The sequence below is a fragment of the Pteronotus mesoamericanus genome, unplaced genomic scaffold, assembly GCF_021234165.1.
Source record: "Pteronotus mesoamericanus isolate MK-2021 breed Mesoamerican mustached bat unplaced genomic scaffold, CSHL_Meso_final scaffold_408, whole genome shotgun sequence".
Taxonomy (NCBI): Eukaryota; Metazoa; Chordata; class Mammalia; order Chiroptera; family Mormoopidae; genus Pteronotus; species Pteronotus mesoamericanus.
The window spans coordinates 3,971,574-3,998,967 of NW_026555315.1; the positions used below are offsets into that span (position 1 = coordinate 3,971,574).

Below are 27,394 nucleotides of genomic sequence, written 5' to 3' on the forward strand. Positions count from 1 at the left end.
CACAAATAATACACAATATTGATTTGTGTATTTAAAAATCTGCTTAGCCCTGGCCAGGTAGCTCGATTGGTTAGAGTGTCATCCCGATATGCCACCGTTGTGGGTTCCATTCCCAGTCGGTCAGGGTGCATACAGTAATCAGCCAATGAATGCATCAATAAATGAAACAGCAAATTGATGTATTTCTCCCTACCCCCCATCATTAATTAAAACTTTTTAAAAAATCTGTCTAAATGGTATTGTATATATTGTTGTGCAAACTTTTTTTTCTCATTTTTTTACATTGATTCATGCAATTTCATGTAGCTCCAGTTTGCTGAATACTATTTCATTCTTTGACTATTGCACAATTTATTTATTCATTCTTCTGCTAATGGGCCCTTAGGATGTTTCCAGTTTTCCGTGTTATTTACAGAGCTGTCACAGACGGTGCTGTGTATGCCTCTTTGGCATATGTGTGAGCACCTCTCTAAGGTGGATACCTAGAAGAATTTCTAGGTCACAGACGATGTGCTTTACTAGTTAAACTTTACCAGTTATTGCCGGATTGCTCTATAAAGCAGTTGGACCAATTTACACTTGTAACTGGCAGCCAGGGCACAGGGGGAAAGGTGAAGAGAGGAAGGCAGATGTGACATCATGTGCAAAGGACCTGTGCCCTAGAAAGCAAAAGTGCTAAGTGAAGCTAAGACGGTGTCACGGAAGCTGGCGCATCAGGGCACGGGCTGGATCACCTGGGGTACCAAGTTCTACCTCCTTGGCCCTGGATCCCACGAACAACACAGCCCAGAAAGGATTTAAACTGAGGCACTGTCTTAACCAGGTTGCTTATGCTGCTGTGTGGATGGACACTAGTAAATTGGAGGTGACCAATAGCTAACACATATACCACGGCAAGTGATTTATGTAACTTTTTTTATTTAATCCTACGTACTATCGTAGGAACGAGGTACGTACTATCATTACCTGCTTTTTTCCCCAAATAAAGTAATGCAAAGGTACGAGGAAGGTTATATTCTGCAATTCGACCGCCAGCAGCCAGAATCAGTGTTCACACCCTTTCCCTTGCCCGGGGCGCTGCGCCACTGAGGGCTCAGGATGCCGCCTTCTGAGCGTGGGGGCAGAGCCGCACCGAAGCCCCGCAAAAGGCCGACCTCCGCGCGTCTGGGCAGCTGCCTGGCCCGGACTATGGCCCCCGGTGTCGGCCCGCGGCCGACCCCATGGTGGCCGGCCGCGGGCCGGAGCCCTGACCGCTCGCAACTCCGCCCCGTAGTCCACCGGGCACTTCACCCGCCAGGGACCCCAGAACCCGCAGCTGCCTCCGGCTGGGGGAAAGGGCGTCGGGCTCCCAGGAAGGAGCTCTGGAGCCTTTGCGGCGTCGCGGCTCTCAGGTCGCCGGCTCGGGGGCGGGGCCTGGCGGGGGCGGGGCCTCCGCGGCGCACTCGCGGGTCCGGGGTGAGGGCGGTGCCGACCTGAAGGAAGATGGCGGCGCCCTGGTGGCGAGCCGTGCTGGGCGGAAGTCGGAGGTGGCGGGGCTTCAGCACCTCGGGTGAGGGGTCTAAGGGTGTGGGGCTCTAGCAGGTTTCCCTTTAGCTTGAACCCTGAGGCTCGAACCAGAGCACCGCCCCCCGGCCTCCGCGGGGCCGGGCCGTTGTCGGCCTGACGTCCCACTCTCTGTCCGCAGCCGCGCTGAGCCGCCGGACCCCCCCGCTGGGGCCGATGCCCAACGAGGACATCGATGTGAGCAACCTGGAGCGGCTAGAGAAATACCGCAGCTTCGACCGCTACCGGCGCCGGGCTGAGCAGGAGGCGCGCGCCCCGCACTGGTGGCGGACCTACCGCGAGCACTTCGTGCAGGAGTCAGGTGCGGAGCGACCGGAGCAGGGGCCCCACCGGCGTCCTCCCCGAGCATTGGGGGAGGGGCCAGGTCCACTAGCAATTTTCACACCTGTTCGTCCCCCTGCTTGGAAAGTTCCCTCCCCGACTACTGGAGTTCCACCTCAGATATTTCTACTCCTAAAATCCTTTCTAGGCCAGTCCCCGTTCCCCCACCCCCCGGCCATTTGGAGTTAGAACGCCGCTCTGCGCTCCTAAAATAGTACGTAGCTCTGGCCACATTGCATCCGTACTTTCTTTTCGTTGCCACATTCCCAGATGGTGAGCACCCTAAGGACAGGGATCCCGCTTGTCTTTGCCATCATTGGATCCTTGCATCCGCATCACCGGCGTAGTGTGCAGTACTTTGCTGAATGAAATTAAAAGCTCTGGGCGAGGTGACTCGGAAACCCTGCCACGGAGCAACCGACAAGTGCATCCTTTTGGAACGCATTTACAGAGGCAGTGCTTACGGCCGTTAAAGGCACAGGCGTGGAGTTAAAGCCACGTCGGCCTCTTAGGAGTGACTTCCCTGAGCTTTATTCCTTCAACTATAGAATCAGATAATTGTGCCTGTGTCACAAAATTGCGAGGATTAAAGGACACAGTCTGTTGGGATTCCTAGACTAATCCATCCTTAGTAAGGGTTTAGTGTGTGTTAATTGTTGTCATTGTCTAACATAAACGGGAAGAAGTGTTGGGTTAAAAGTTCTCTAGGGCCTTGCCTACTTGGTGTGTGTTCTGGGACCAGGAGCAGGGCACTACCCAGGGGCTCGGTACAAATGTCATTTCAGGCCCCGCTCTGACCTGCGAATCAGAATAAAATTTGTTAAATTTCCCAGGTGACTTGTATGGTTTGTGAAAGTGTGAGAAGTGCTTTTTAAGTCCTTCTAGCTTCAGCTGTTCTACTGAAGACCCAGGTGTGTGTCTGCCCAGCTGCAAACAGGCTTGACGGTGATACCAACTGTACTTGGGAGGCCGTCTGCCTCCATTTCCCATCACCTAGACAGACAGTGTATCTTGGTTTAGGGATCAGAAAATGCAACCTCAAGATAATCCGGTTTGCTTAGCAACCAGACCCTGTTCAGGTCTGTGAGGCAGACTACACAGGAGATGAGTTTTGTGAAGTAAAGGGAAAGCTTTAGCAGCACATGTTGGGCAAGTGAGAGGACTGCGTAGAGACAGGTGGCTTTACCAAGGATTGATCCTACGTCCTCCAACACATCCTCCCCCCGTAGATCCCAAAGACAAGATTGATATTGGGCTGCCTCCACCCAGGGTCTGTCGGACCCAACAACTGCTGGAGCGAAAACGGGTCCTTCGGGAACTGCGGGCCAATGTGGAGGAGGAGCGGGCCGCCCGCCTGCGCACAGGTAAGCCCTCCCAAGGGAGGCCCTGGCTTTACCTCCACCCCTACCTTGCGTCCAAACTGGCATCGTCCCTTTCCAGGGCGCGTGCCCCTGGAGGCTGTGCGGGCTGAATGGGAGAGGACCTGCGGCCCCTACCACAAGAAGCGTCTGGCCGAGTACTACGGCCTCTACAGAGACCTGTTCCACGGTGCCACCTTTGTGCCCCGAGTGCCCCTGCACGTGGCTTACACTGTGGGTGAGGACGAGCTGATGCCCGTATACCACGGCAATGAGGTCACACCCACCGAGGTAAGAGCTGGCCTGCGCCCCTCCGGGCCCTGTGTGCACAGACACACCCCACGGGTGGGGGCGGGGCACAGACAGTTCCTTCTTGAAGGCAGTTCCAGAGGAGGTTTTCATGGTGGTTAAGGGCACAGGCATGGCATATATGTGGTCTGATTCGGAGTTTTGTTGCCCTGTACCTCCTCTTTGATTTCCTAGCAAATAGTATCATAATAATTACGAAGAAAAGGGCACAAAATGAAAGAAAACACAGCAGCATCCCGGCCGCTGTCTTTAGAGTGCCCTCCTAGCCCCTGGTCATCGCCACCTGGTCTCAGGAGAGGCAGCTCTGTGCGATTCCTTCTAGAACCCATCTCTGTGCTGGCCTGCCTCCGGAGGGGCTGTCAGGGTGTTTGGATCAGGGTGGGCTCTCCCTTCTCCAAGGCTCCCTCAGACCCCTGCTCTCCAGAAAGAAGGTCTCTTTACAACAGCCGTCAGCCCCTGGTGGGGGTGACAGCTCCCTCCTTCTCCCCCGCCAGGCTGCCCAGGCCCCGGAGGTGACCTATGAGGCGGACGAGGGCTCCACGTGGACGCTGCTGCTCACCAACCTGGGTGGGTGTGGAGGGCGCACTGGGCCTCTCTGCCTCCCTCACCTGCGGGAGCAGGGCCTGGGGAGCTGGGGGAGGGGCCGGGCGGAGAGCCCCAGCTCCTTCAGTGGGAGGGCGGGGGGTGGCCCGGCGCCCAGTCAGCGGGTGTGTTTATGTGCAGACGGACACCTGCTGGAGCCGGATGCCGAGTACGTCCATTGGCTGGTGTGAGTACCCAGGGCAGGGCAGCGGGTCCGGCGTGCAGGGAGGCCCTGGCATCGTGGGGAGAGGCGCACCTGAATTTCAGTCCTGGATCCACTGTGGATTAGCCTCCCTCCCCTGGAGTTAGCCCCTCATCTCGGCTCCTGGGAGTGTCAGGGGCCTTGTGATCCGGTGGCTGAAGACAGGCAGGAGGAAGGGCAGGCCACGGCCTGGGCCGCTCCCACCGGCCTCTCGGTCTCCCCGAACTCAATTCCTCACCTCTAAATCAAGGGTGATGCCTCCGCATTCCTTAATCACCCCAAGGTGCTCCGTGACAGTCAAATGGGAGAGGGACCATGAGAGGCCTCTGGAAGCTGTGAGCTGCCCAGGTTGGCCTGCCTGTTACATTCTCAGTGGCTTTTGGCTCTGAGCACCAGGCAGGTGACCCCAGCTTCGGGACTCCTGGGTAACCAAGGCCACTGGCTGGGAGGCTGGTTTCTGTCACTTTTATTCAGCGCAGTTACCGCCTGTGCAGCAGGACCCTCTGGGGCTGCTTCTCGAGGCAGGTACAGTGGCCACGCCGGTGCCAGGCTGGGCGAACACTCTGACCACCCCCCGAGCTTCAGGAAGCAGAGAGAGCAGCAGCTCAGAGGGGGCCGGGCGCGGTCTCCACCCGAATGGCCGTGGCAGCCCCACTGGCGGCACAGGGCCCAGCAAACGGGCTGTGGGGCTCTGCTCTCCTGCTGACTGCCCGTGGGACCCTAGGCTTCCGCCTCTGAGCCCCAAGGGCTCACAGAGCTCCGCCTCCCACCTGATGATCTGGGAGAGATCCTTTGGGGGTCTGTGTCCCCGGGAGTTGTTTCCGCCTCTGCGGAGTGCGGGGTTGGGGTGCTCCTGCAGCCACACTGCGGCCACTGCTGTGGAAAGGCTATTGACCGATTACTTTCTCTCCTGCCAGCACCAACATCCCAGGCAACAGGGTGGCTGACGGACAGGAGACGTGCCCCTACCTCCCCCCATTCCCTGCCCGGGGCTCTGGCTTCCACCGCTTCGCCTTCCTGCTCTTCAAGCAGGACAAGCTAATCGACTTTTCTGGGGACACCCGGCCTTCACCCTGGTAATCTGCACCCCCTCCGTGCCCCGCGCCCCCCCACAACTCCTTCCCGGCCCCAGGCCTGCTTCCCAGCGGTGGTCAGCCCTGCTCCACTCTCCTCTCTGGTAACGCAGGCCTTGAGACAGGCAGGCGGGAGCTGTGCTAGGCAGGCCCTAAGGGGCTTCTCAGGGCTGCCTGTGGGGCCGCGGGTGGGGGCGGGGCCCCGGGGCCCACTTCCCCTCTCAGATTCTCCCCGTCTCCTCCCAGTCACCAGCTTGCCCAGCGGACCTTCCGCACTTTTGATTTCTACAAGAAACACCAGGAGGCCATGACTCCAGCTGGCCTGGCCTTCTTTCAGTGCCACTGGGACGACTCGGTCACGCGCATCTTCCACCAGCTTCTGGGTGAGGGCACGCTGGGCCGAAGGAGGGGGTGGCCTGCCTGAGCCACAGACCTCTTCTGACCTGACAGGCGGCTCCCCCGGGTCACGGGGAGGGGGTCAGAAGTTCCTCAGGTGGGCTCCTGGGCAGTCCCGGGCTAGGCACAAGGCAGAGGGGCTTGGGCCAGCAGCAGCCCATGTCTTCCCCCGACTCTTGCAGACATGCGGGAGCCTGTGTTCGAGTTTGTGCGGCCACCTCCTCACCACCCCAAGCAGAAGCGCTTCCCCCACCGGCAGCCCCTGCGCTACCTGGACCGGTACAGAGACAGTCACGAGCCCACCTATGGCATCTACTGAGTGGCCAGTCTGCCCTTCACCTTGCAGAGTGCTCTGGGCCTCTCAGGCCGCGCGGTGGGGTCCAGGCCCTGCCTGAGGCAGCCCCTCTGCGGCCCTCCCCCAGGCCAGGGCCTGGGAGTGAAGAGACCCTCCAGGGGTCGTGGCAGGGGCGGGTGCGTGAATAAAGATGCCTTCCGCTAGACTGGTCTGGGTCTGTGTCCAGGGTAGCCAGACACCCCTTGCCCACCGGTCCTGGGGGTGGGAGTATTGCCTCACGGGTGGGAAGAGGGCAGCCTCCCACCCCAGGAAGTAACCCCTCACCGCTGCTGTCCGTGGGTGCCAGAGGCCCCGTGACCCTGTGGCTGAAGACAAGTCCAGAAGAAAAGCTGGACCCCCTCTGGAAACGGACCCGCCGGCCCCTGGCCAAACCGCGTGTTGCCGGCTCGGCCTGTGAACCCCAGTCACCTCAGAGACCTCGGGCACACGCCCTGCTCCGAGCCTGGGGAGGCCGTGCAGCCTCCCTGAGTGGTTAGGGTGTGTCTGCCCTCTAAAGAAAAGAGCTGCCTGGTAGCCAAGCCAGAGATCAGTGCACCTTTCCCAGGAAGAAACACTTGGCATTCAAGTGAGGGCGTGTGGTGGCTCAGTTGGGAGAGTCGCTCCAGCGGGGGCTGGCCTGGCACACCCTGCCCCCGGGCACGGGGTTAGCAGTCAGAGCCCGCTCTGCTCAGTTGCAGGGGAGCCACGGCTCCAGAAATGTGAGGTCCTGCCCTGGCTGGAGTGGCTCAGTAGATTGAGCGCTGGCTTGGGAACCGAAGGCTCACCAGTTGATCCATCAGGGCACATGCCTGGGATGCTGGCCAGGTCCCCAGTAGGGGTCGTGCGAGAGGCAACCGATACGTTTCTCACATTGAGGTTTCCCTCCCTCGCTTTCTCCCTTCCCCTCTCTCTCAAAGCAAAAATCTTTTTTAAAAAATAAAAGTAAAAATAAAGTTTCCATGACAGCCTAGAGCAGCAGAGGACCCACATGGAAGTGGGGTTCCAAGTGCAGTTGAAGAAGACTTTTGGTTTCCATTAAAGGGGGTGTGAAAAAAACCACAGGACTGGTCTGTCTCTTGGTGACCAGAAATTTCCACCTCGCTGTTTAAGCGTCGCCTAGAGAAGGGAGACGTCCTGGTTTGGCAAGTGCCTGAAACGGCTCAAGGGAAAAGCGCGGCGGAGCCCCTCGGGTCAGGGCTCTACCGCCGGCCTCTCCCAGTGCACTCTTCTCCGATCGCCAACCCCCTGGGAGGCTGGCCGCGGTGGCGTTAGACGTTCCGATGAAGGGCCCAGGTGCTGGCCAGGAGGACGCCGCAGGCCCACTGGGGTTTTTGTCTCTAGAGGCCAAGACCAGATCCCCTGCTCAGGAGCTGCTGCATGGAGGGTCTAGGGAAGCAGGATGGGGGTCTCAGGGTGGAACCAGGGAGAACTGGAGCCCAACTCCCAGCCTGGGGTTGGCAGGAGGCAGGCAAGGGTGGCTCTGAGCCTAGATGGGGGGAGTCTCAGGGCTGGCTTGGGTGCACTGCAGGCGACGGGCGCGGGCAGTGGTGGCTGGTCCGGGTCCTCCAGGAAAGCCTGTCACCGTTTTCCCCCTAGGCGGGCCCTCGCTCCTCCCCGCCGCACCGGCAGGTTCGCGGCTCCTTTAAGAGGCCCGGCCCTCCTCCGGGGTGGCTCAGGCCTGCCCTCCTGCCCGCCGGCCGCCGCCGCCATGGCCAAGGAACTACTGGAGGACACACTGACGTGCGCCATCTGCCTGGGGCTCTACGAGGACCCGGTGACTCTGCCCTGCGGCCACAACTTCTGCAGGGCTTGCATCTGGGACGGGTGGGGTCGCCTGGAGAAGGCTTGCCCGCAGTGCCGGGAGCCCTTCCCCGAAGGCGCTGACCTGCGCCGCAACGTGGCGCTCAGCGACGTGCTCGAGGTGGTGCGCGCCGAGCGCCGCCAGGCCCCCGGCCCCGCCGCGGCCCCACACCGGGACACCGGTGCCGACACCGTCGCTCGCTGTCCCCTGCACGGGCGGCCGTTCGAGCTCTTCTGCCGCACAGAGGGCCGCTGTGTGTGCAGCGCGTGCACCGTGAGCGTGTGTCACTTCCACGAGAGGGCGCTGATGGACGCTGAGCGCGGGAAGCGCGAGGTGACACGCCGGTCGGCGGGGCGGGGGGGACCCAGTCTGCTCTCTGTGCGCGGGCAGCTTCAGCAGGAGGCAGCTTTGGGATGTTTTTATTCCAAGAAGATGGTGGTCAGAAAATAGATACTTGGAACAGAGATTTTTTGAGCTGGGTACAAGGCCAGGGTTATGAGATAGAGTAGCTGAGGCGTAGCAAGGCGGCCAAGGAGTCCAGATACCTGCGAGTTGGAGGGCAATCCGGGTGGCCGCCCAGGTATTAGGGAATGAGGCCCGGATGATGCTATTGGTGGCATGAAGAGCAAGCATTAAGCATTAAGCGTGGGAGTTTGCAGCCAATGACAGCAGAGGGGGCAGGTGGTACGACCAGATGACCCATGTGGCACTGGAACTTAGATTTTGCCAGAGGGACGGCAAGTGATGAGGGGCTGCGTGGGTGTCCTCTGGGGGCCAGGCAGGCGAACCAGGCAAGTCCGCCTCTCACTCCCCACTCTGGGTCTGGAAAAGGGCTGAGCGTTTGACTTAGGAACATCTGATGACTTCAGCCACACTGTCGACCTCTGTCACCCATTTCCTTACCTGGAAGAGGAGAGGCTGCACCATCCTTCCTCACAGTGTTGCTGGGAGGGGAGGACTCAAGACAGGTTCTTGACCAAGTGCAGGAAACCAACTCCTGGGGGGCAGGGGAGGACAGAGCTTTTCCTGCTCGCGGGAGACTACATTTTGATCTTCGAGGGGGCACAACCAAACAGGAGTGCCCTCTTCCCCTCGTGCCCAAGGCTGGGCCTCGGCCCTGGCGGGACACTCGGCAGAGCCGATCTTACGTGTGCATTGCGCTGCGCTCGCATCAAACTTTGGTGCTCTGGGCCACCCCCGCTTCACTGCAACGCCCAGAGAGATGGGGTTCCAGCCCAGAGAGAGCTGGTGCTCTGCCGCAGGCTGCTCGGATGGTAGGAGGGACTGGAAGTCGGTCTTCAGCACAAGGCTTCTGCTCTGTGCATGCGCTGTCCTGCTCCAGCGGGGAAGGGGCCCTGCCGGGGCCTCCCTGGACCCCGACCCAACCTCCCGGAGCTCGGACCAAGGCCCCGCTCTGTGTGCTGGGCCACCGGCCAGCCTCACCCGCGGCAGCACGAGCAGAGGTGCTCAGCCCATGCATGCGTTTGTTGATTGACTGAGGGCTGCTTGGCAGCCAGTCCTGGCCCCCTCATGTCACTTGTCCCCTGTCCCCCGGTGGGCACCACAGGCCCAGCTGAGAGCCATGCTGGAGGTTGCCCGGCAGCAGGCCGCCCAGGCTGAGAGCCAGCTACAGGAACTGCAGCAGCAAAGCAGCCAGATCCAGGTACAGCCTGGCCCGCCCTGCCGCTGCCTCATGTTGTGTCTGCCAGGCAGCTACCGGGTGGTCCCTGGGACACAGGGCAGGAGGTGTGACCTACCTCGAAAATGCTCCCTGAAATCAGGGAGTGAGGGGCTGAGAGGGGGCAGAGGGCCCAGGAGCCGCAGCCCTCACACCCACACCCCTCAGCCCAGCGGGCAGCTGTGGCCCAGCCTGCCTTGGCAGGGGCAGGGCCCTGGCCACCCTCGCCTCCCTCTGTGCCCATCCAGAGCTCGGCCTGCACCCTGGCTTCCAGGGTCTCTGGCAAGTTCAGCTGCCTGATGCAGGCCCTGGAGATGCGTCGGGACTTGGTGCTGAGGGACCTCAACGTGGCCAAGACGCGGGCACTGGCACAGGCCCGGGAGGAGGAGCAGCGACTACGGGACCACCTGGAGGCTGCGACTCGCTTCGACCGCAGGATCCAGGACCTCCTGGGGCAGCTGGACGACCGAACCTTCCTCCAGGTACCAGAGCGAAGGGTGGCAGGTCAGGGGACCACCGCGCCTGCCCCCGGCACCCTGGCTGACTGCACTTACCCCCGGGACTCAGGAATCGCAGCTCCTGGCAGCCCCAGAGCCCCTGGGGCCACTGACCCCTCCACAGTGGGACGCAGATAAGCAGCTGGGTGGCCTGAAGGAGTGTCTGAGCCAGCTTTGCGGCCTCCTCTTGGATGAGGGTGGCTCCCACGGGGCACCAGCTGACACTGCTGACTTGGTTCCCATGGGTAAGGAGGACCTTGATCTCTTCATACCCCTCCAGGCCCAGAGGTCCCTCCCGCTGGGGGTGGGAGTGGAGTCAGCCGGCCGTGGGCTCCCTTCCTCATCCCTCCCCAAACTGCTTTGCTCCCTAGAGGCCCCAGGTGCTGTGGCATCGGTCCCAAGCCCAGTTTGTCCGCTGAGGAGGAAACTCTGGCAGAGTAAGGCGGCTAGGCACGTGCGCGCGCACCTGTGTGTGCGAGTGCATTGTGCACAGGTGCGGGTGTGTCTGTGTCCACATGTGCACTGTGAACACACGTGTATGTATGCATGTGTGTGTGGCACATGCTGTGACTGTCCCGTCCGCGCCCTTCCCTGGGTCTGTCCTCACCCCCCTCCCTTACACACCTGTTGCAGGTGGAACCAGTACGGTGTTTCAGGAGATGGCCAGGCTCACAGGTCTGGAACCAATTGCGGTCCTTCCACCGCTCTCAAGCTGGGTTACCTTTCTGGACCTCCGCCTTCTCCTCTGAAATGAGGAGATTGTGCCCCCGAGGTGGCTGCGAGGATGGGATGCTGCAATGACATCCGTGCGCGCTCAGCTTGCTGCGCGCCTGGCAGGGGTTTCGGGTCCCTCAGCGAGCTTCCGCTGCTGTCTCTCCCCTCTGGGGACAGGCAGGCGGGCGTGCACAGGCACCCTGCCCGCTCACTCACCTTCAGTCCATCTCTCCCCAACAGATTATCGCAACCTGACCTTTGACCCAGAGAGCGCCAACCGCCACCTTTACCTGTCTCAGCAGGACCAGCAGGTAAAGCACTGCCGGAAGCCCCGGGGCCCGGCCGAGCCGCGCAGTTTCGAGCTCTGGCAGGTCCAGTGTGCCCAGAGCTTCCAGTCGGGACGGCACTACTGGGAGGTGCATACATCCAACCACTCAGTGACGCTGGGCGTCGCCTACCCAGAACTGACGCGGCAGAAGCAGGGGCCCTACACAGACAACATCGGCCGAGGGCCCAGCTCGTGGGGGCTCTGCATCCAGGAGGACAGCACCCAGGCCTGGCACAACGGGGAGGCCCGGCGCCTCCCAAGGGTGTCGGGGAAGCTCCTGGGCATGGACTTGGACCTGGCCGCCGGCCACCTCACCTTCTACAGCCTGGAGCCCAGGGTCGAGCGCCTGCACACCTTCCATGCCATCTTCACCCAGCCCCTCTGCCCCATCTTCTGGCTCCTGGAGGGTAGGACCCTGACCCTGTGCCACAGGCCTGAGGCCAGGCTCCCTCCAGGGCTCCAAGAAGAGACCTCCGGGCTTACCTGAGGAAGGCCCGGATGGCAGCCTCGCCTGGGGACAGGTGCCAGCATGCCTGTGTGCCCAAGAGCTGCCTAGCCCCTGGCCTGGGGACCTGAGGCCACAGCTGTAATGGGACTGGCTGTTGGCCAGCAGACCGGCTCCAGCCTAGGCTGAGGCACTTGGGAGGGTGGGGAGGACACCCCCAAACAGGAGTTTACTTTTCCAGCCTTTTTGAAGGGGATAGGGACTAGGAATGGAGTAAAAAGGGGGGGCCCTGCCCAGGCAGCGCCCAGCTCTCGGAGCTGCCTGGGTCTGAGGCCAGGGCAGCGCACAGGGGCCCCTGGTCCTGGAGGAGCGTGTGTGCCGCGTGGCGCATGCGTGGTGTGCAGCCCACTGGTACACATGTGAGCTCCAGGGTGCCTCCCATCGAGACAAGGTAGACCAAGGAGCATCAGTGCGTGGGGAAGCCAGCCACTAGCAGTTCCTAGAGAAAATCTGGAGAAAATGGGTTTTTACCTCTTCCTTGCCTGTCTCTATTTCTTTTTTTTTCCTTAACGTTTAAGCGCATTTTGGTCGCTTTTATTCTGGTCATCCTTGTGATGGCCATTCCTTAAAAATTGTGTTTTCTGCATTTTTTCACTTGATAAAAACTGTTTTGTGAATGTAAACAGTCGTTCTAATGCTTCTCAGGAGTTACTCACTCCTTATTGGACACTCAGGTTGTTTTATTTAGGGCTATAAAAATATGGCCACAATGAATATTTTTGAGCAGGGAGCTTTGTACAAGCTAAAATGGAATTGCTCGATAGAAAACCGGTGAGCACTTGAAGATTTTATTTTTAAACCGAAGGCCAAATGAAGTGCCCGTGAGTCAAGTTGCTCCCCCTCCCCCGTCGCCCCCTCTGCCCCTGATCGCATCAGTGAGCCCCTCGCACCTCCGCCTGGGGCCCCGCCCGGCTGTGGGGAGCAGGTGCACTGATGCGAGCAAGGGCCAGCGCAGCGCCAGCTGCCTCTCTGCGGGATCTCGCTGTTGAGAACGTGGTTCCACGAAGCTCCCTGTGTGCGGCTTGGCTTGTGTTCCCGGCTGTGGGGCTGCTGGGTCAGAGGGCAGCTGCAGTTTCCTTACGGAACACATCCCGCTTCTTGATCTGGGTGGCGATTACAAGGATGTTTGCTTCATAACTTTTTACACTGCACATAAAAGTGTTACATACTCATGTGTAAATATTTCACAATTGAAGTTTTTTAGCCCCTAGACGGGCAGCTCATTTGGTTAGTGTCTTCTCGATATATCAGGGTCACTGGTTTGATCCCCAGTCAGGGCACATACAAGGAGCAACCAATAAATTGATTAATAAGTGGAACAACAAACCAGCGTCTCTATCTCCCTCAAAAAAAAAAAAGAAGTTTTCTAAAGGATAACACATGTAAAACACATACTCAAAAAAATACACAGTATATTTGTATTTGTTAAAAATGTACCTCCCTCCCACGTTGCTATCTGGCCTGGTCGCTGCCACAGTTGCAAACTCCATCTCGTGGCCTTGCTTCTCAGCAGCGTGGCTCTCCGGTCAAGGACAGGGCCAGGCCCCCGGTTGGTGCAGCCTGGGCAAGGAGCCCCCCCTTGGGCTCCTAAGCGGGGGAGACCCCCAAGCTTGGGAAGTGGGTTCGAACGCTGGGCAGCCCGGCAGAGTGAGGGGAAGCAGCCGGGTTAAGGCCCCGCGGGGAGGGGGCAGGCCTGGGCAGCCGTGCGGCCATCCCTGCTGAGCACCCCACAGCTCGGGCTGCAGCCATCCCTCCTGGCCCCAAAGTCCCCGACATGGGTCCAACTGGTTGAGCCCATCCTCCGAAGGGACAGGAAGGAAGACTGGCTCCCTCTTCAGTTCCACAGAGAGAAGTGTTTGGGGTCACTTGTTTCACGAATTTGCTTTTTTGTTGGGTGGTCGGTCCTTTCCGTGTGGTTCTGTGGGAGCGCCCTGTGTTGTGACTATTAACTGTTATGCCATATGACAAACTGTTACCGCCATTTCTGCACAGTGCCATGCAGCAGCACTTCTCTTGGCACAGGGACAAGACATCTACAAATCTCTTGGAAAACTTCGCAGTAAATCACGTGGTCCGCTGGAGTCTGGCAGAAACATACCCTGGTAGGGAGGGACAGGAAGCACAGGCTCAAGGTGTCACATTTGGACAGCCAGTGTCTCCCCCACTGCTCACAGCCTCTGGGCTTCTGGAAGGTGGAATCAGGATGGACACGCGGGACGGCAGGGGAGGGCAGGAGAGGTTTCACACGACAGGGTCCCTCAGGACCTAGAGAGCCAGTCACAGTGTAACAACTGCGGCGCTAGGTGGGGACTGGAAATATCGGGGGCGGGGTGGGGGACACTCTGTAAAGTATATGATTGTCTAACCACCGTGCTGTACCCTGGAACTAGTATAAGATAATATTAAATGTAAACTGTAAGTGAAAAAAAGTGTAATAAAAAAAACTAAATAAAAGACGGGCTGAGGGGCCAGTGGAGTTGGAGGACGTGGGGTCGGAGGTCAGAGAGGTGAGACGCCGAGAAGCAGCTGCTCCGTGGGAAGCGGAGCTTCGGGGAACTGGCAGCTGGAAGGTGGGGGAGCCGGGCCTGCGAGACCCGGAGGGGAGCGGATTGCACCCCAGAATTCCAGACCAGCCAAGCTGTCGGTCCAGGGCGAGGGCTGAACAGAGGCCTTTGAGGGCACCTCCACGTGCAGCCTCAGGAAGCTCCCAGGGGACTTTCTCAAAGGAAAGAAGTAAATCAGTGACAGGGAAGGGAGACCTGGGATCCAGACCACGGAATTTGGCACGGAAGGGAAGTGAGCAAGAACCTAGGTCTCCAGGAACCCGAGTGCAGCGTCCACACACAGGCTCCGGGCTCCGAAGACAGGCTGTAGTGACACCGGGGGCGGGGAGCTGCCGGAAGAGACCCACGGTCCGGTCCGTGGGAGCAAGAGGCCGGAGTAGGCGGGGCCCGGGACTGCCGGTTTTTATTATTATAAGCCTCACTAAATTGTTTACTTTCTAAAATACTCTAAAGATGTTATTTGAAATAAACACACGTCCAATTTTTAAAAAGCTCATCAAAAGCATTGCAAAATAACATGGCTTGGGTCCCACTTCAGATTCTTTCAAAGATGCAAGCGAAGTTAGGATGACTTCTTCATTGCTGTCCTTGGCCAGGCTGCTTTTGCTTGTTCTTTTTTGTTTCTGTTCAACCTTTTTTTTTTTTTTTTTTTTTAAGCAATACTGTAGCCAGACAGGCTCACATATGAGGTTTAGGATTATTTTCAGCTTGCACCTTCTGGGCTTAAATTCCTCCTCCCCTGCAGGATGAGTTATGTGACCTGCGGCAAGACACGGAGCCCTTCGGCGGTCCATTTCCTTACACTTCGCAACATGCTTGCGAGGGCAGAGGGGAGACGTACAGGCGTGGACATGCTCCAGCAGAGCTCAGGGTGCCCTTTCCCCTTAAGGGCCAGCTCATTTAAAAAAGAATGAATATATTGGGCAAGCACCTTTAAAGCTATGATACTGCAAATGAAATACCAAAATGCCACCACCCAGACAAATCAAATCCCCACGTCTTCCTGGGGGAGCAGATTTTCCTGAGCAAGCTGTGGCGGGGGGCAGATGGCCAGCTGGGACTCGCCCCTGAGCCCCCCCACCCCAAGGGGCACCCCTGTTGCCTCCAGAATCAGGCACGTGGTCTCAGCAAGTCCAGGTGGCCTGCCTGCCAAGCCGCGGAGCAGGGCGGTGCTGGTGCCCGAGCTTCTGAGCCGCTCTAGTCTTGGCAGACAAGGGTCGGTCATGATCAAGAGCTCCCTGTGGAAAGCAACGTATGGAACTCATTACCCGCCTCCCTGCCAAACGGGGCACACCCAGGCCATCTCGCTCCACTACTCCTTCTGCTCTGACAGTCTCTTCCCGCCCTAGTTTCTGCTTGCCTGGGTCCTAGTGGTCAGTCCACAAAAACCCAGCTCAAATGTCGCTTCCGGGAGGGCCTGCATGGGGCCCCTTCCTTTCCCATGAACCCCTAGGCAGGAGCAGATGGCACCTCTCTTGCAGTATTTAATAGACCTTAGTTTTCTTCTTTCCTCCCAGGGAATGTGTCAGGAGATGCTGATTTTATTTCTAAATTAGACATTTCTTTTTTTAATTAAACATTCAAAACCTGGAGTCTTGGGGGTAAGTCCGTCTTCATTTTCATTGTCCTCTAGCCAAAATCTAGTGTATCTCTCTCTTCTGAATGGGAGCACACATCACAATGCTATCAGCAATACCTGTGACTTGTCACTAATAGAAATCGGGGACACTTTCATAGCATGTTCCAGTGGTGATAGAGAATTTGCAACACCGTTTATGTTCATCCCTGTTCAAACAATACGGTAACTGTTAGGCCTCCAGCAGATCTTGTTATGTTTTGTGTTAAAGACACACATATGTAACGACAGAACAAATTTGTTTTCTTAATATTTTTTGTACCTGTGTTTCAGTGTTAATTGGTTTCCTGGAATCCTATGCATTCTACTTTATACATTTAAAAGCATGGCTTTGACTTGGCTGCTGTGGCTCAGTGGATTGAGTGCTGGCCTGCAAACCAAAGGGTCAGCAGTTGGATTCCTGGCGGGGCACAGGCCTGGGTTGTGGGCCAGGTCTCCAGTAGGGGGCTTGTGAGAAGCAACCACACATTGATGTTTCCCCCTCTCCCTTCCCCTCTCTCTAAAAATAAATAAAATCTTTAAAAAATAAACTCACTTATTTAAAAAAAAGAAGAAGAAGAAGAAGAAGAAAAAAAAAACATGACTTTGAAAGGGGCTCTGCAGGCTGCCCCAGGCTCTGAAAGGGGAGGGGCACCGGGGGCCGGGGTGGGGTGGGGACAGGCGCGACCCCAGTGCTGGACAGACCGCTTTGGCGTCTCATCAGCAGGAGGTTTGCAGGCCTCTGCTTAGACAGATTTGCCTCAATTGTTCTGGATTTTTTTTAAAGATTTTATTTATTTTTATTCTTAGACAGAAGGGAAGGGAAGGAGAAAAGGGGAGAGAAGCATCAATGTGTGGTTGCTTCTCGTGTGCCCCTCACTGGGGACCTGACCCACAACCCAGGCATGCGCCCTGACTGGGAATCGAACCGGCAACCCTTTGCTTTGCAGGCCGGCATTCAATCCACTGAGCCACACCAGCCAGGGCTTGCTTTTTTTTTTTTTTTTTTTTTTTTTTTTAATCTTTAGCATAGTTATGTATTTAAAGAAAAGTTATGAAGATAGTTCAGGGTTCCCCCATACCTCACTCCCACTTTCCCCTTTTGTTAGCACGACTATGGTATACTCATCACAATTCAAGAGCTTACATGATTACATTCTCATTTTTTATTCCACAATTTATTCAAATCTCCTTACTTTCCCCCCCCAATGACCTTTTTCTCTCTCAGAATCCTGTCCAGGGTTACACATCATATTTAGTCGTCATGTCTCCTTAGTCCTCTCTTGGCTGTGACAGTGTCTCAGCCTTTCCTTGTTCTCGATGACCTTGACCATGTCCCGGAGTACTGGTCAGGTATATAGCAGACTTCTTCTCAACTGGGACTTGTCTGATGTTTTCATTTTGATGAGAAGCAGGGTATGGGCTTTTTGGGAGGAAGACCACCTCCTATCAAGGGTGCTTGTTATCAACAAGACGTATCGTTGCTGGCGTTGAACGTGACCCCCCGGCTGAGGCAGCGTCGGCCAGGTTTCCCCGGGCCACATCACCCTTCTGCTCCCCTTGGGAGCAAAGTATTCTGCACAGCCCCCACTCGACGGGAAGTGAGTGGTGGGAAGTGAGGTGCCTACGAAAATTAACTGGAATTCTTCTGAGTGGGAAATCTGGCTATTTTCCGCCAGTTATTTATTTATCGAGTCATTTATATCAGCATGGAGACATGGGTGTTTATTTTATACTTTGGGTATAATTCAATGTTACTTTAGTTATTTTGTTGCCGTTCTATTTTTGTAAACTTAACATTATTAAAGTATAACTTACAGACAATAACATGCACCACTTTAAGCGCACAGTACGATGAATCTCAACAAATGCCTCCACTTGGGGAAGCCCCACCCCTTGCCCCAGGCACGCCCAGGTGCCCACGAGTGTCCATGGAGCGGAACTGAGTTCCTCAGGCAACGGCTTGGTGGACGACATCAACTTCCCATTTCATATTGGGGAAAGTCCAAGTTCCCCACCAGGGGTAAGGGGAGCCGCTAAGGGGTAAAAGCGTGCGCTCTACAGCCGTTATTTTTCCCTGCAGTCAGCAGCTCAGGAACTTTGCTAATGGTGCAAAGAAGGGGCTGGAGGGCAAAGGTGCCGGCGTGACACGGTGGCGAGCCCGGCCTGCCCAGGCCTGGGGGAGGCGTGGAGCAGCAGTGGAGGGGTGCACTCCTTCCCAGCTTCCTTTCAGGGTGCTCCCCTTCGCACTCTCTGCCCCCCCCCCGCCCCCTCTCTCACACACCTTGCAGCAGATCGTGCCCCCCGGCCCACGGGCCCCGGAGGAGCCTTCGCCCCCGAGCCCCGCAGAGGCAGGCGGTGCCCTAGAGGTCGCCCAGCGCCGTCAGAGCTGAGGCCGGGTGTCGCGAACCGGCGGGCCGGCGGGCGGGCCGGTGGCGCTGAGGGGCGGTCCGAGCTGAGGACAGGCGGGGACCGGACCCTTGGCCTCTGTCCCAGGGGGCGGCGCCCTGGCGCGAACGGTCTGGTCCCTCCCAGGCGGGAGCAGAACAGGCGGTGCCGGGGCGGCCACGGAGCCATGGACGGCAGCGGGCCCTTCAACTGCCCCATCTGCCTGGAGCCGCTGCGGGAGCCGGTGACGCTGCCCTGCGGCCACAACTTCTGCCTCGCCTGCCTGGGCGCGCTCTGGCCGCACCGCGGCGCGGGTGGAGCCGGCGCATCCGGAGGCGCCGCCCGCTGTCCGCTGTGCCAGGAGCCCTTTCCCGACGGCCTGCAGCTCCGCAAGAACCACACGCTGTCCGAACTGCTGCAGCTCCGTCAGGGCTCGGGCCTCGGGCCCGGGCCCGGGCCTGGCCCCGGCCCGGCCTCGGCCCCGGCCCCGGCCCCGGCCGCGTCCCCCGAGCCCGGGGCGCCCAGCGCGCCGCCGAGTGCCCCGGAGCCGTCGGCTCCCTGCGCGCCCGAGCAGTGGCCGGCGGGCGAAGAGCCGGTGCGCTGCGACGCGTGCCCCGAGGGCGCCGCCCTGCCCGCCGCGCTCTCCTGCCTCTCCTGCCTCGCCTCCTTCTGCCCCGCACACCTGGGGCCGCACGAACGCAGCCCCGCGTTACGCGGTCACCGCCTGGTGCCGCCGCTGCGCCGGCTGGAGGAGAGCCTGTGCCCACGCCACCTGCGGCCGCTCGAGCGCTACTGCCGCGCGGAGCGCGTGTGCCTGTGCGAGGCCTGCGCCGCCCAGGAGCACCGAGGCCACGAGCTCGTGGCGCTGGAGCAGGAGCGCGCGCTCCAGGAGGTGGGGCGCGGGCGCTGCCGGCGGGTCGCGGAGGGCGGGTGACTGGAGGTGCGAGCCGGCGGAGGGTCGTGGAACGCACCCCACCCCACCCCCCTTCCCGTGGTGGTGAATGTTCTCCTGTAACTTGAGGATCTTTGCTCTCGCTTCTGGCCGTGACAATGTCATCCGCTCGCTGTGGGACATTCCGTTTGAGATGGAATGGGGGGAAAGGAGGACCCAGTGAGAACGCGAAAAGCACTCGCGGGGCAGGCCGGGGGCCTGAAGGCTCGGCGGGGCCCATGGGGGTCTGAGGCAGGAGGGATTCGGGTCCGGCCCGCGGATCCCGGGCGGCTGGCTCCCGCGGCGCGACCGATGCTAAGCGGCCGGGCTCCCGCCGGTCCCAGCCTGGGTTCGCCCAGGGCCGAGGCGGCGGGTACGATGGGTGTGGCAGGCAAGGGTGTGCAGCCGAGCACACAGACCGCTCTGTCCAGCTGTTCCGGGGCCCGCGGTGGGAGCGTGTGCGGAGAGTCGGTCCTGCTACCTCCGCCCCCAGTTTCCTTTGGCCTCCAGCCCAGCCTTGGCGCCTCGGCCTTGGGATTTTCCGTCTCTCCTGCCTGGAGCTGTGACTCATAAGACCCAGGGGATTTGCCTGGAATCCCCATTTTTCAGCCCTGGACTGGGGACACACAGTCTTTGGGGACAGGGATCCCCGGGACAGCTTAATGTCCTCTTGTGCAGCCACCCCTCACCCCCATTCTCTGCCTCTTCCCCACGGAAGGAAGTTCTCAAGTGAATGTGAGCAACACTGAAGACTATAGGTGACCTTGCACGAGCCCACTGGTCAGAGAGGGCGGGCAGACGACCCCCAGGCAGCCTGTGCTCTCCCTGGGCGTCTGGGAATGGCACCAGCCTGGGCCTGAGGTGCCTCTGGCATGTCGTGGGGCATCCTGACCACTCCCAGCCCCACCTGTGCACACGCAGTGCTCCCAGGCCACCCCTCTCCTGCCTCTGGGCGAGGTCTGGGATCCCAGGACAGGGCTGCGGCCCCTGCCAGGCTCCGCACTCAAGAAGGACATCGGCCCTGGCCGGATAGTTCACTCAGTTAGAGTGTTGCTCCCATAGGCCAAGGCTGAGCGTCTGATCCCCATCAGGGCACTTGGGAAAATCAACCAATGAATGCTTAAATAGATGTCTCTCTCTCTCTCTCTCTCTCTCTCTCTCTCTCTCTCTCTCTCTCTCCCCCCTCCCTCCCTCCCCTCAATTTTTAAAAATTTTAAATTAAATTAAAGAAGGCTGTCCTCCACAGACCGAGCAGCCCAAAGTGCTGAGCGCCGTGGAGGATCGCATGGACGAGCTGGGCGCCAGCATCGCACAGTCCCGGCGGACCGTGGCCCTCATCAAGGTCGGGCCCGGCCCCCGCCCCCCGCCCCGCCCCCTGCCGCAGCTCCCGGCGCCGTGGCCGGCAGCGCAGGCTCTTCCCCCAAGGAAACCTGTGCTCCGGGCAGTGCCCCGGGCCACTGAGCGCTAGTGTCTCCCCTGACTGAGCACAGACTCCGGGCAGCTGCAGCTGCTCCCTCTGTCCCCTCAAGAGGGTTTGGGTGCTATGGTGGGCCGGGAGGGACGGCCCCAAACAGGGATGGTCGTTGCCCTCACCGCTGCTCCCGCTGTCGCCCCCTGCAGAGCGCCGCCCTGGCAGAGCGAGAGAGGGTGAACCGGCTGTTTGCAGAGGCTGCAGCGGCCCTGCAGGGCTTCCAGACCCAAGTGCTGGGCTTCATCGAGGAGGGGGAGGCCACCATGCTGGGCCGCTCCCAGGGAGACCTTCGGCGGCAGGAGGAGCAGCGCAGCAGGCTCAGCCAGGCCCGGCACAACCTCAGTCAGGTCCACGAGGCGGACTCCGTCAGCTTCCTGCAGGTGAGGGCCCGGGAGCGGGCCAGGCCGAGGGAGGAGAAGGCGGCGGGGCGCTAGCCTTCAGGGCCGCGCCAGCTCGCGGCCAGCCAGGCTGTCTCGCCCCCGCTGGGAGGCGCCGTGGCCGCAGGCCCTCCATGGGCGTTTGTCTGTCCAGGAGCTCCTGGCCCTGAGGCTGGCCCTGGAGGAGGGGTGCGGCCCGGGGCCCAGCCCCCCGAGGGAGCTCAGCTTCACCAAGTCATCCCAAGCTGTGAAGGCGGTGAGAGACGGGCTGACCACGGCCTGCACCAGCCAGTGGGAGCAGCTGCGGGGGCTGAGCCGGGATGAGGACGGGCTGCAGAAGCTCGACGAGGAAGGTGGGTGCCCGTCCAAGTGACTCATCCTTCCCCCAGGCCTGGCACCCGCTCCGACGGAGAGGGTGGAAACTGTGCCTGTTGCAGGGTGGGACCCAAACCCTACCAGCGACTGGCGCCACCGCTGTGCAATGACAAGCAAGCCACTTTGGCCACAGCCTACAGGGCAGAGGGGGCTTCCCTTAGACACTTAGACCACCCTTTAACCACAGAGAGGCTGGGGACCGGGGGCAAGTGAAGCAGGGGGCAGAACCCGAGGACCAGGTGTACCCGTGACCACAGGGGTGCCCTGTTGGGCGCCGTGCCTGTCCCAGGAGGCTTAGGATGCTGGCAGGATTTGGGGTGAGGAGGGAATGGGGGTCACAGCTTCGGGAGGGGCACCTTGCATAGCAGCCCAGTCCTGGGTTGCGGGGGAGACCCCCTCCCCACTCTCTCTCCTCTGCAGCTGATGCTGAGTCCCAGGACCCAGATAGCACCGGTCCCCTGGAGAGCGAGGTGCCCAGGGATTACTTCCTCAAGTGTGAGTAGGCCCTGGGCCCTGCCCTCTGTTCACGCTGGGCCCCCGAATGCAGCGCGGCTGGGCCCTGGTGCTCAGGCGCCTGGATTCCCCGCCTTGTTCAGGGGGTGAGCGAGGCCAGCTCACGGGGCGCTCCCCAGCAGGGCTGAGCCGCGCTGGCTGCACAGGCGGGGAGAGGCTGGGTCGGGGAAGCTGGGCACCCAGGGGAGGGGAGGTGCCCCCTGAGCCTGGCCCTGAGCCCTGCGCCTCTCTCCCGCCCCGCTGGGGGCACAGTCGCCTACATCGTGGACCTGGACAGTGACACAGCAGACAAGTTCCTGCAGCTGTTTGGAACCAAGGGTGTGAAGAGGGTGCTGTGTCCCATCAACTACCCCGAGTCGCCCACCCGCTTTACCCACTGCGAGCAGGTGCTGGGCGAGGGCGCCCTGGACCGGGGCACCTACTACTGGGAGGTGGAGATCATCGAGGGCTGGGTCAGCGTGGGGGTCATGGCTGAGGACTTCCCCCCACAAGAGCCCTACGACCGGGGCCGCCTCGGCCGCAACGGCCACTCCTGCTGCCTGCAGTGGAACGGGCGCAGCTTCTCCGTCTGGTTCAACGGGCTGGAGGCGCCCCTGCCTCACCCCTTCTCGCCCACGGTCGGCGTCTGCCTGGAATATGCTGACAGGGCCCTCGCCTTCTATGCCGTGCGGGACGGCAAGGTGAGCCTCCTGCGGCGGCTGAAGGCCACCCGGGCCCGCCGGAGTGGCCCCCCGGCCTCCCCCAGTGACCTCTTCCAGAGCCACGTGGACCACTTCTTTGCGGGACTCTTCAGGACCAGGCTGAAGCCCGCCTTCTTCCTGGAGAGTGTGGATGCCCACCTGCAGATTGGGCCCCTCAAGAAGTCCTGCATATCGGTGCTGAAGAGGAGGTGACCCAGGGGGCCCGGGCTGCCCGCAGCTGTCCTAGCTCCCGGTTCGCCCGTGTCTCTGTGCCCCCAGCTTGCCCCATGGAAGGCGCCAGCCTTGGAGTCCCACACATCCCTAGCACTCCCATTTCTAGAGGCTGCCACCTTCCACGCACGTGGCCTTGCACCTCTCGGGGAGGAGGCTCCCAGACCCTTTCAAGTGTCTTTCAGATCCTTCTCCCATGCAGGCCTTGTTTCCAGGAGAGAGCCTCGCTGGGACAGATGCAGTCTACCCCAGCCCCTCCTCTTCCAGGTTCCTAGGCCAGTGCCTGGCACGTAGTAGGTGCTCAATAAACATTTGTTGAATGACTGACTCCCTTTTCTATCCTTCTCTCTTCCCACCAAGAATTCTCGGTGTTTCTCATCTCTCAAGAGCTGGTCTCGAAAGGCAGGAGAAGGGAACAGAGCCCCCCATCCCTGATTCCTGTCGGGAGAGAGAGCCCCGGCCCAGGAAGAGGGGGCTCAAACAGGGTGCTCGCCTTTGTGGCGACCGACTCCTCGGGCCTGGACTGGAACAGCGGCGGCCCAGCCGCCCGTGTTTGCTTTGGGCGGCCTGGTTCCCATCAGCTATTTTCATCCTGAAGGGCACAGCCCCGAGAAGACCTGTCTCACGGTGTTTGCGCCTAGGATTGAATGCAGGCCTCGCCATGCCGGGAGCAGAGCACGGCTCCTGGGCCTGGGCAGGGAAGCCTGAGACCCACGGTTCCTTTCACACACACACACCTTCTCAGCCCACAAAGGCTGTGACCGAGCCGACCAGGGTGTGGCTGGAGCCGAGAACATCTGCAATAGAGGGACCTGTGTCCTCTGGAATCTGCCACCTCTCCCTGCACTCAGCCGTGTCGCTGGACCAGCACTCAGTCTCCAGGCTGGAGCACCTGCACCCTGCACCCCAGCAGAGCCCCTGCTTCTCCCCCAGGAAGGCCCGGTGCCCCCTGCCGCCCCCAACCCCCATCCTGGTCTGGGACACCCCAACTCTGCTCTCGGGGGAGGACCCACTCCCTGAGGCTGCAGGGGGAATGTGCTTCCAGGCCAGCTCAATCCGCCCGCGGTGCTTGGGAGCCCAGGGACACCCCAGAAAAGGCCCCGGCAGGGGGTTGCCCAGGCAGACAGAGGCCTTTCAGTGCCCAGCTAAGGTCACGGGGGACAAAGGGTGAGTTATGCAGCCAGACAGCAAGGCCATACAAGTCCTGCCCTGGCTGCCTCAGCCGCTAAAAATAGCCCCTCCTCCAGAGTCCCGCGTCAGCCCCTGCAGCCAGGCTGTTGTTTTTCCGGGAGGGGCCGCCTTGCTCAGGGCGTTTTGTGTTCAAAGTTTGGTTCCCTTGGCAGCCGAGGGCCCCCAGCTCCCCCCGGGCACTGGAGCCTGTGGGGGAGGCTGTTCTCTAGCTGTCAAGACAAGGGCGGCTCCTCAGCCCCCTTACCTGCTCTGAGCCCGCCGCCTTGCATGGACCCCCCCACCCCCGTCTCATCCCCTCCTGCCCCCACCTCCCTCCCTGCTTGGCACTGGGCCTTCCTGGGGAAGGCCCCCGCACACTTCCCGTGCAGAGATCCTGTGGGTTGCTGACCCGCAGGGCCCTGGCGCGTCACAGAATGTGAGCTAGACGGGTGAGGACTGGTGCTTCCTGGGTGGACTTCATGTCGGACTGGCCGAGTCTGCTGCCCCAGCGTCCCTGCCATTTACAGAGTGACTTCCAGCTGCCAACACTCACGTGCGCCTCTTCATCCAGAAGCCCAGCACTGCAGCCCCGCGGCTCCCAGCAGGGCGCTGGCGCCCCCAGGGCTGCACAGCCTGTGAGAGGCTGGCGTGGGCGGGGGGGCCCCCAGGGTTCGGCGTCATCCCGGTCTGGAGTGTTACCCACGCCCCTGCCGTTCCTCTGTGAGTCTGAGTCTAGGATAGCGCTGAAGCCGGAGGGTCAGCGTGGGTGCGTCTCTGTGTTTCTGTGTTCGTGTGTCTGTCTGCGTGCCTGTGTGTGTGTGCAGGTCCGCATGAGTGTTGGGTGTGTGTTAGTGTGTGTGTGTGTGTCTGTGCATTTGTGTGGATGAATCCAGTCTGGTGACTTTTCAAACATGCCCTGAGAAGACCGGCGTTCTAAGGAGGTGCCCGCGGCAGGGCAGCCTGGCCGTGTAGGAGGGGGCAACGGGGGCAGTGGTTGGCCCCTCGCCACCCCGCCGACACTTTAACGAGGGCAGGTTTTACTCAAGAGTGCTTGGAAGAAAGAGAAACTGTTCAAAAGAAAACTAGTTAGAAACTCCCCATCTAGCCCAAACCTACCACGACCATTTCCAGATGCAGTAACGGAGGCACAGAGACACGCAGGAGCTGCCCAGGGCTGCCCGGCCCAGTACACTCGCTGCATGCTTAGGTGGGTCCTGCGCTTAGAAATATCTGAACACATGCAATGCACACGCATGCGCGCACCCTCCTGCCCAGCACAGCAGTGGCCTGTGTAAGAGCAGCTCTCGGCCTGGCCCAGTTTCCACAGCCACCAGAGCCCTTGGCAGCGCTGCCCCAGGATCTGCGGTCTCCAAGGCTGCTGCCGGCGCCCTGCCAGTCGCAGACAATGGTGGAGAGTGTGAAGGGTCTTCAGAGGCCGTGTCACTATTAGCTGACTCTGGCTCCTTTGGGCCAGGCAGGACGCCAGCCTCCACTTGAGCTTTGTTTCTGTGGGAAATGAGCTCCGGAATTCCAAACAACAGACCAAGCAATGGACTTGAGCACCCGTCCCTCTCGGCAGCTGCGGACCGAGGGGTCCTGACCCCGTCACTGCTCCCAGCCCCTTCCCACACTCTGGGAGGACAGAGGCTGAAGGCCCTCTTCCCCCGCCTCTCCTCCCCTCCTCTGTCCCCACCCAAGGACCACTCACTGAAGTGCCTTCCTTCACCTCCCCTCCTCCCAGGCACAGGGTGAGGCTGCACCCAGGCTGTGGCCTAGCAGGAGGGCCGGCCAGGAAGACAGGGCTGCCTGGGAGGCGCTGAGGTCTGCACAGCCTCTGCTGGGCTCTGCTGGGATTTTCCCCAGGGAGGAAAATAGCCTGTTTAGCTATGGGGTGTATGTCGCATTGAGCTCCACACCCAACACACATATTCCCCTTTGATGCCAACGTTCACAATCTGGAATGAGGTCACTCCCTTTCTGCACAGTCACGTCTTCTGGAAGATGCGTAAGAATGGCTGGAGCCCTAGGTGGTCCTCGTGGGCTTCACCCAGCCCGGACGCTTCAGCCCACTCCCCCGAGCCCTCAGACAAGGGGACCGATGCAGCTCACCCCGGGCTCAGAAGTGAGCACAGAGTCCGGTGCACTCTCTCTTCAAATGACATTCAAATTCTGACTCTTACTCCATAATGTCTCCGATTTTGCTTTAATATAAAAAAACAATGCTTTGCTGCCCCAGAATTGAAGAATGGTTTTGTCTGTGAGTTCTGGAATCAAAAAGTCTTGCCCAAATATTCCACTTCAGCCAGTTCTTAGCTGTGCGTCTTTGGGCAAGGTACTTAGCCTCAGCTTCCCCACTTGGGAAATGGGGCTGAGTAGAAATGCACTGCATTATTTTGAGAATTAAATGAGATAATTAAAGCCAAGTGTTTGGCACGGGTCCTGGCATGGAGTGAGCTTTCAGTAAGTGTTATAGTTGTTACTATTATTATTTCTCTGAGTTACTGAGTAAAATTGATACTCTTGGAAGATTTGTGGATCCTCAGGGTGGGGTGGAGATGTCTGGATCTGTTCTTCAAGAGCTAAGACGGGCCCAGCCTCAGGCCGCTCAACCCGCTAAGATTGGAAACTGACTCAGTCGCTGAGCAACATTTATTCAGTGCGGGGCACGTGCTCAGGGGAACCACACAAATGGCTGTGTGATCACTGTAGCTGTAGTGAGTGTTACAAAAGCAAAGGCAGCCACAGCACCTGTGGGGACACACCCCCCAAAGGAAGCAGGGACTCGGAGAGATGGGGGCACGCCCCTGTTCACAGCAGCGCTGTTCACAATCGCCAAAGCGGGGAAGCGGCCCAAGTGTCCACCGGCAGATGAATGGATAAGCAAAATGTGGTCTCTCCATACGATGGGATATTATTCAGCTTTAAAAAGGAATGAAACACTGACACACACGACCACGTGGATGAACCTCGAAGACGTTATGTTACGCGAAAAAAGCCAAGCGCAAAGGAACAAATCGTATACAACTCCTTTTACATGAGGTTCTTAGAACAGGCAAAATGACAGAAACAGAAAGTAGGAGGGCGGCTGCCAGGGCCTGGGGGAGGGGAGTGAGGGTTTCAGGGGACAGAGTTTCAGTTTGGGAAGATTCAGCTCTGGGGAGGGCAGCGGGGATGGCTGCCCAACACTGAGAATGTGCTCGGTGCCACTTAGCTGAGCCCGAGGGGGTTCAGAACATGCCTCCCCAGAATATGTCCGTTCGGCATAGCAACTATTTTGAGCTGAAGAGATTTGATCGGCCTCCTCACATGTTTTAGTTACTTAACCACAATTACTTCTCTTTGTTCAACCTAATACATCAGCACTTAGGTCTAACTGGTCTTTGGGTCTTTCTTTTCCTGTGAAGGCTCCCATGTACCT

At 59.5% G+C, this 27,394-nt stretch overlaps 3 protein-coding genes across 3 annotated transcripts; all 3 read left to right on the top strand.

Annotated features, from left to right (window-relative positions):
- The first annotated feature begins 1,452 nt into the window (after window positions 1-1,452).
- MRPL38 (mitochondrial ribosomal protein L38) lies at window positions 1,453-6,280 on the top strand. Its single transcript, XM_054593332.1, has 9 exons — window positions 1,453-1,549; window positions 1,685-1,864; window positions 3,114-3,248; window positions 3,325-3,533; window positions 4,046-4,118; window positions 4,275-4,320; window positions 5,253-5,411; window positions 5,655-5,791; window positions 5,987-6,280. Exons 1-9 carry the CDS (start codon window positions 1,483-1,485, stop codon window positions 6,121-6,123), a joined length of 1,143 nt encoding a protein of 380 aa, XP_054449307.1. The 5' UTR covers window positions 1,453-1,482; the 3' UTR covers window positions 6,124-6,280.
- Window positions 6,281-7,846: 1,566 nt separating this feature from the next.
- Window positions 7,847-11,685, top strand: TRIM65 (tripartite motif containing 65). The gene is made up of 6 exons (XM_054592898.1): window positions 7,847-8,272; window positions 9,507-9,602; window positions 9,866-10,099; window positions 10,185-10,359; window positions 10,486-10,551; window positions 11,069-11,685. Exons 1-6 carry the CDS (start codon window positions 7,847-7,849, stop codon window positions 11,641-11,643), a joined length of 1,572 nt encoding a protein of 523 aa, XP_054448873.1. The 3' UTR covers window positions 11,644-11,685.
- Window positions 11,686-18,389: 6,704 nt separating this feature from the next.
- Window positions 18,390-23,072, top strand: TRIM47 (tripartite motif containing 47). The gene is made up of 6 exons (XM_054593374.1): window positions 18,390-19,120; window positions 20,406-20,501; window positions 20,780-21,010; window positions 21,162-21,360; window positions 21,803-21,877; window positions 22,148-23,072. The coding sequence occupies exons 1-6, from the start codon at window positions 18,416-18,418 to the stop codon at window positions 22,786-22,788; spliced, it is 1,947 nt and encodes a 648-aa protein (XP_054449349.1). The 5' UTR covers window positions 18,390-18,415; the 3' UTR covers window positions 22,789-23,072.
- The last annotated feature ends 4,322 nt before the right edge of the window (window positions 23,073-27,394 follow it).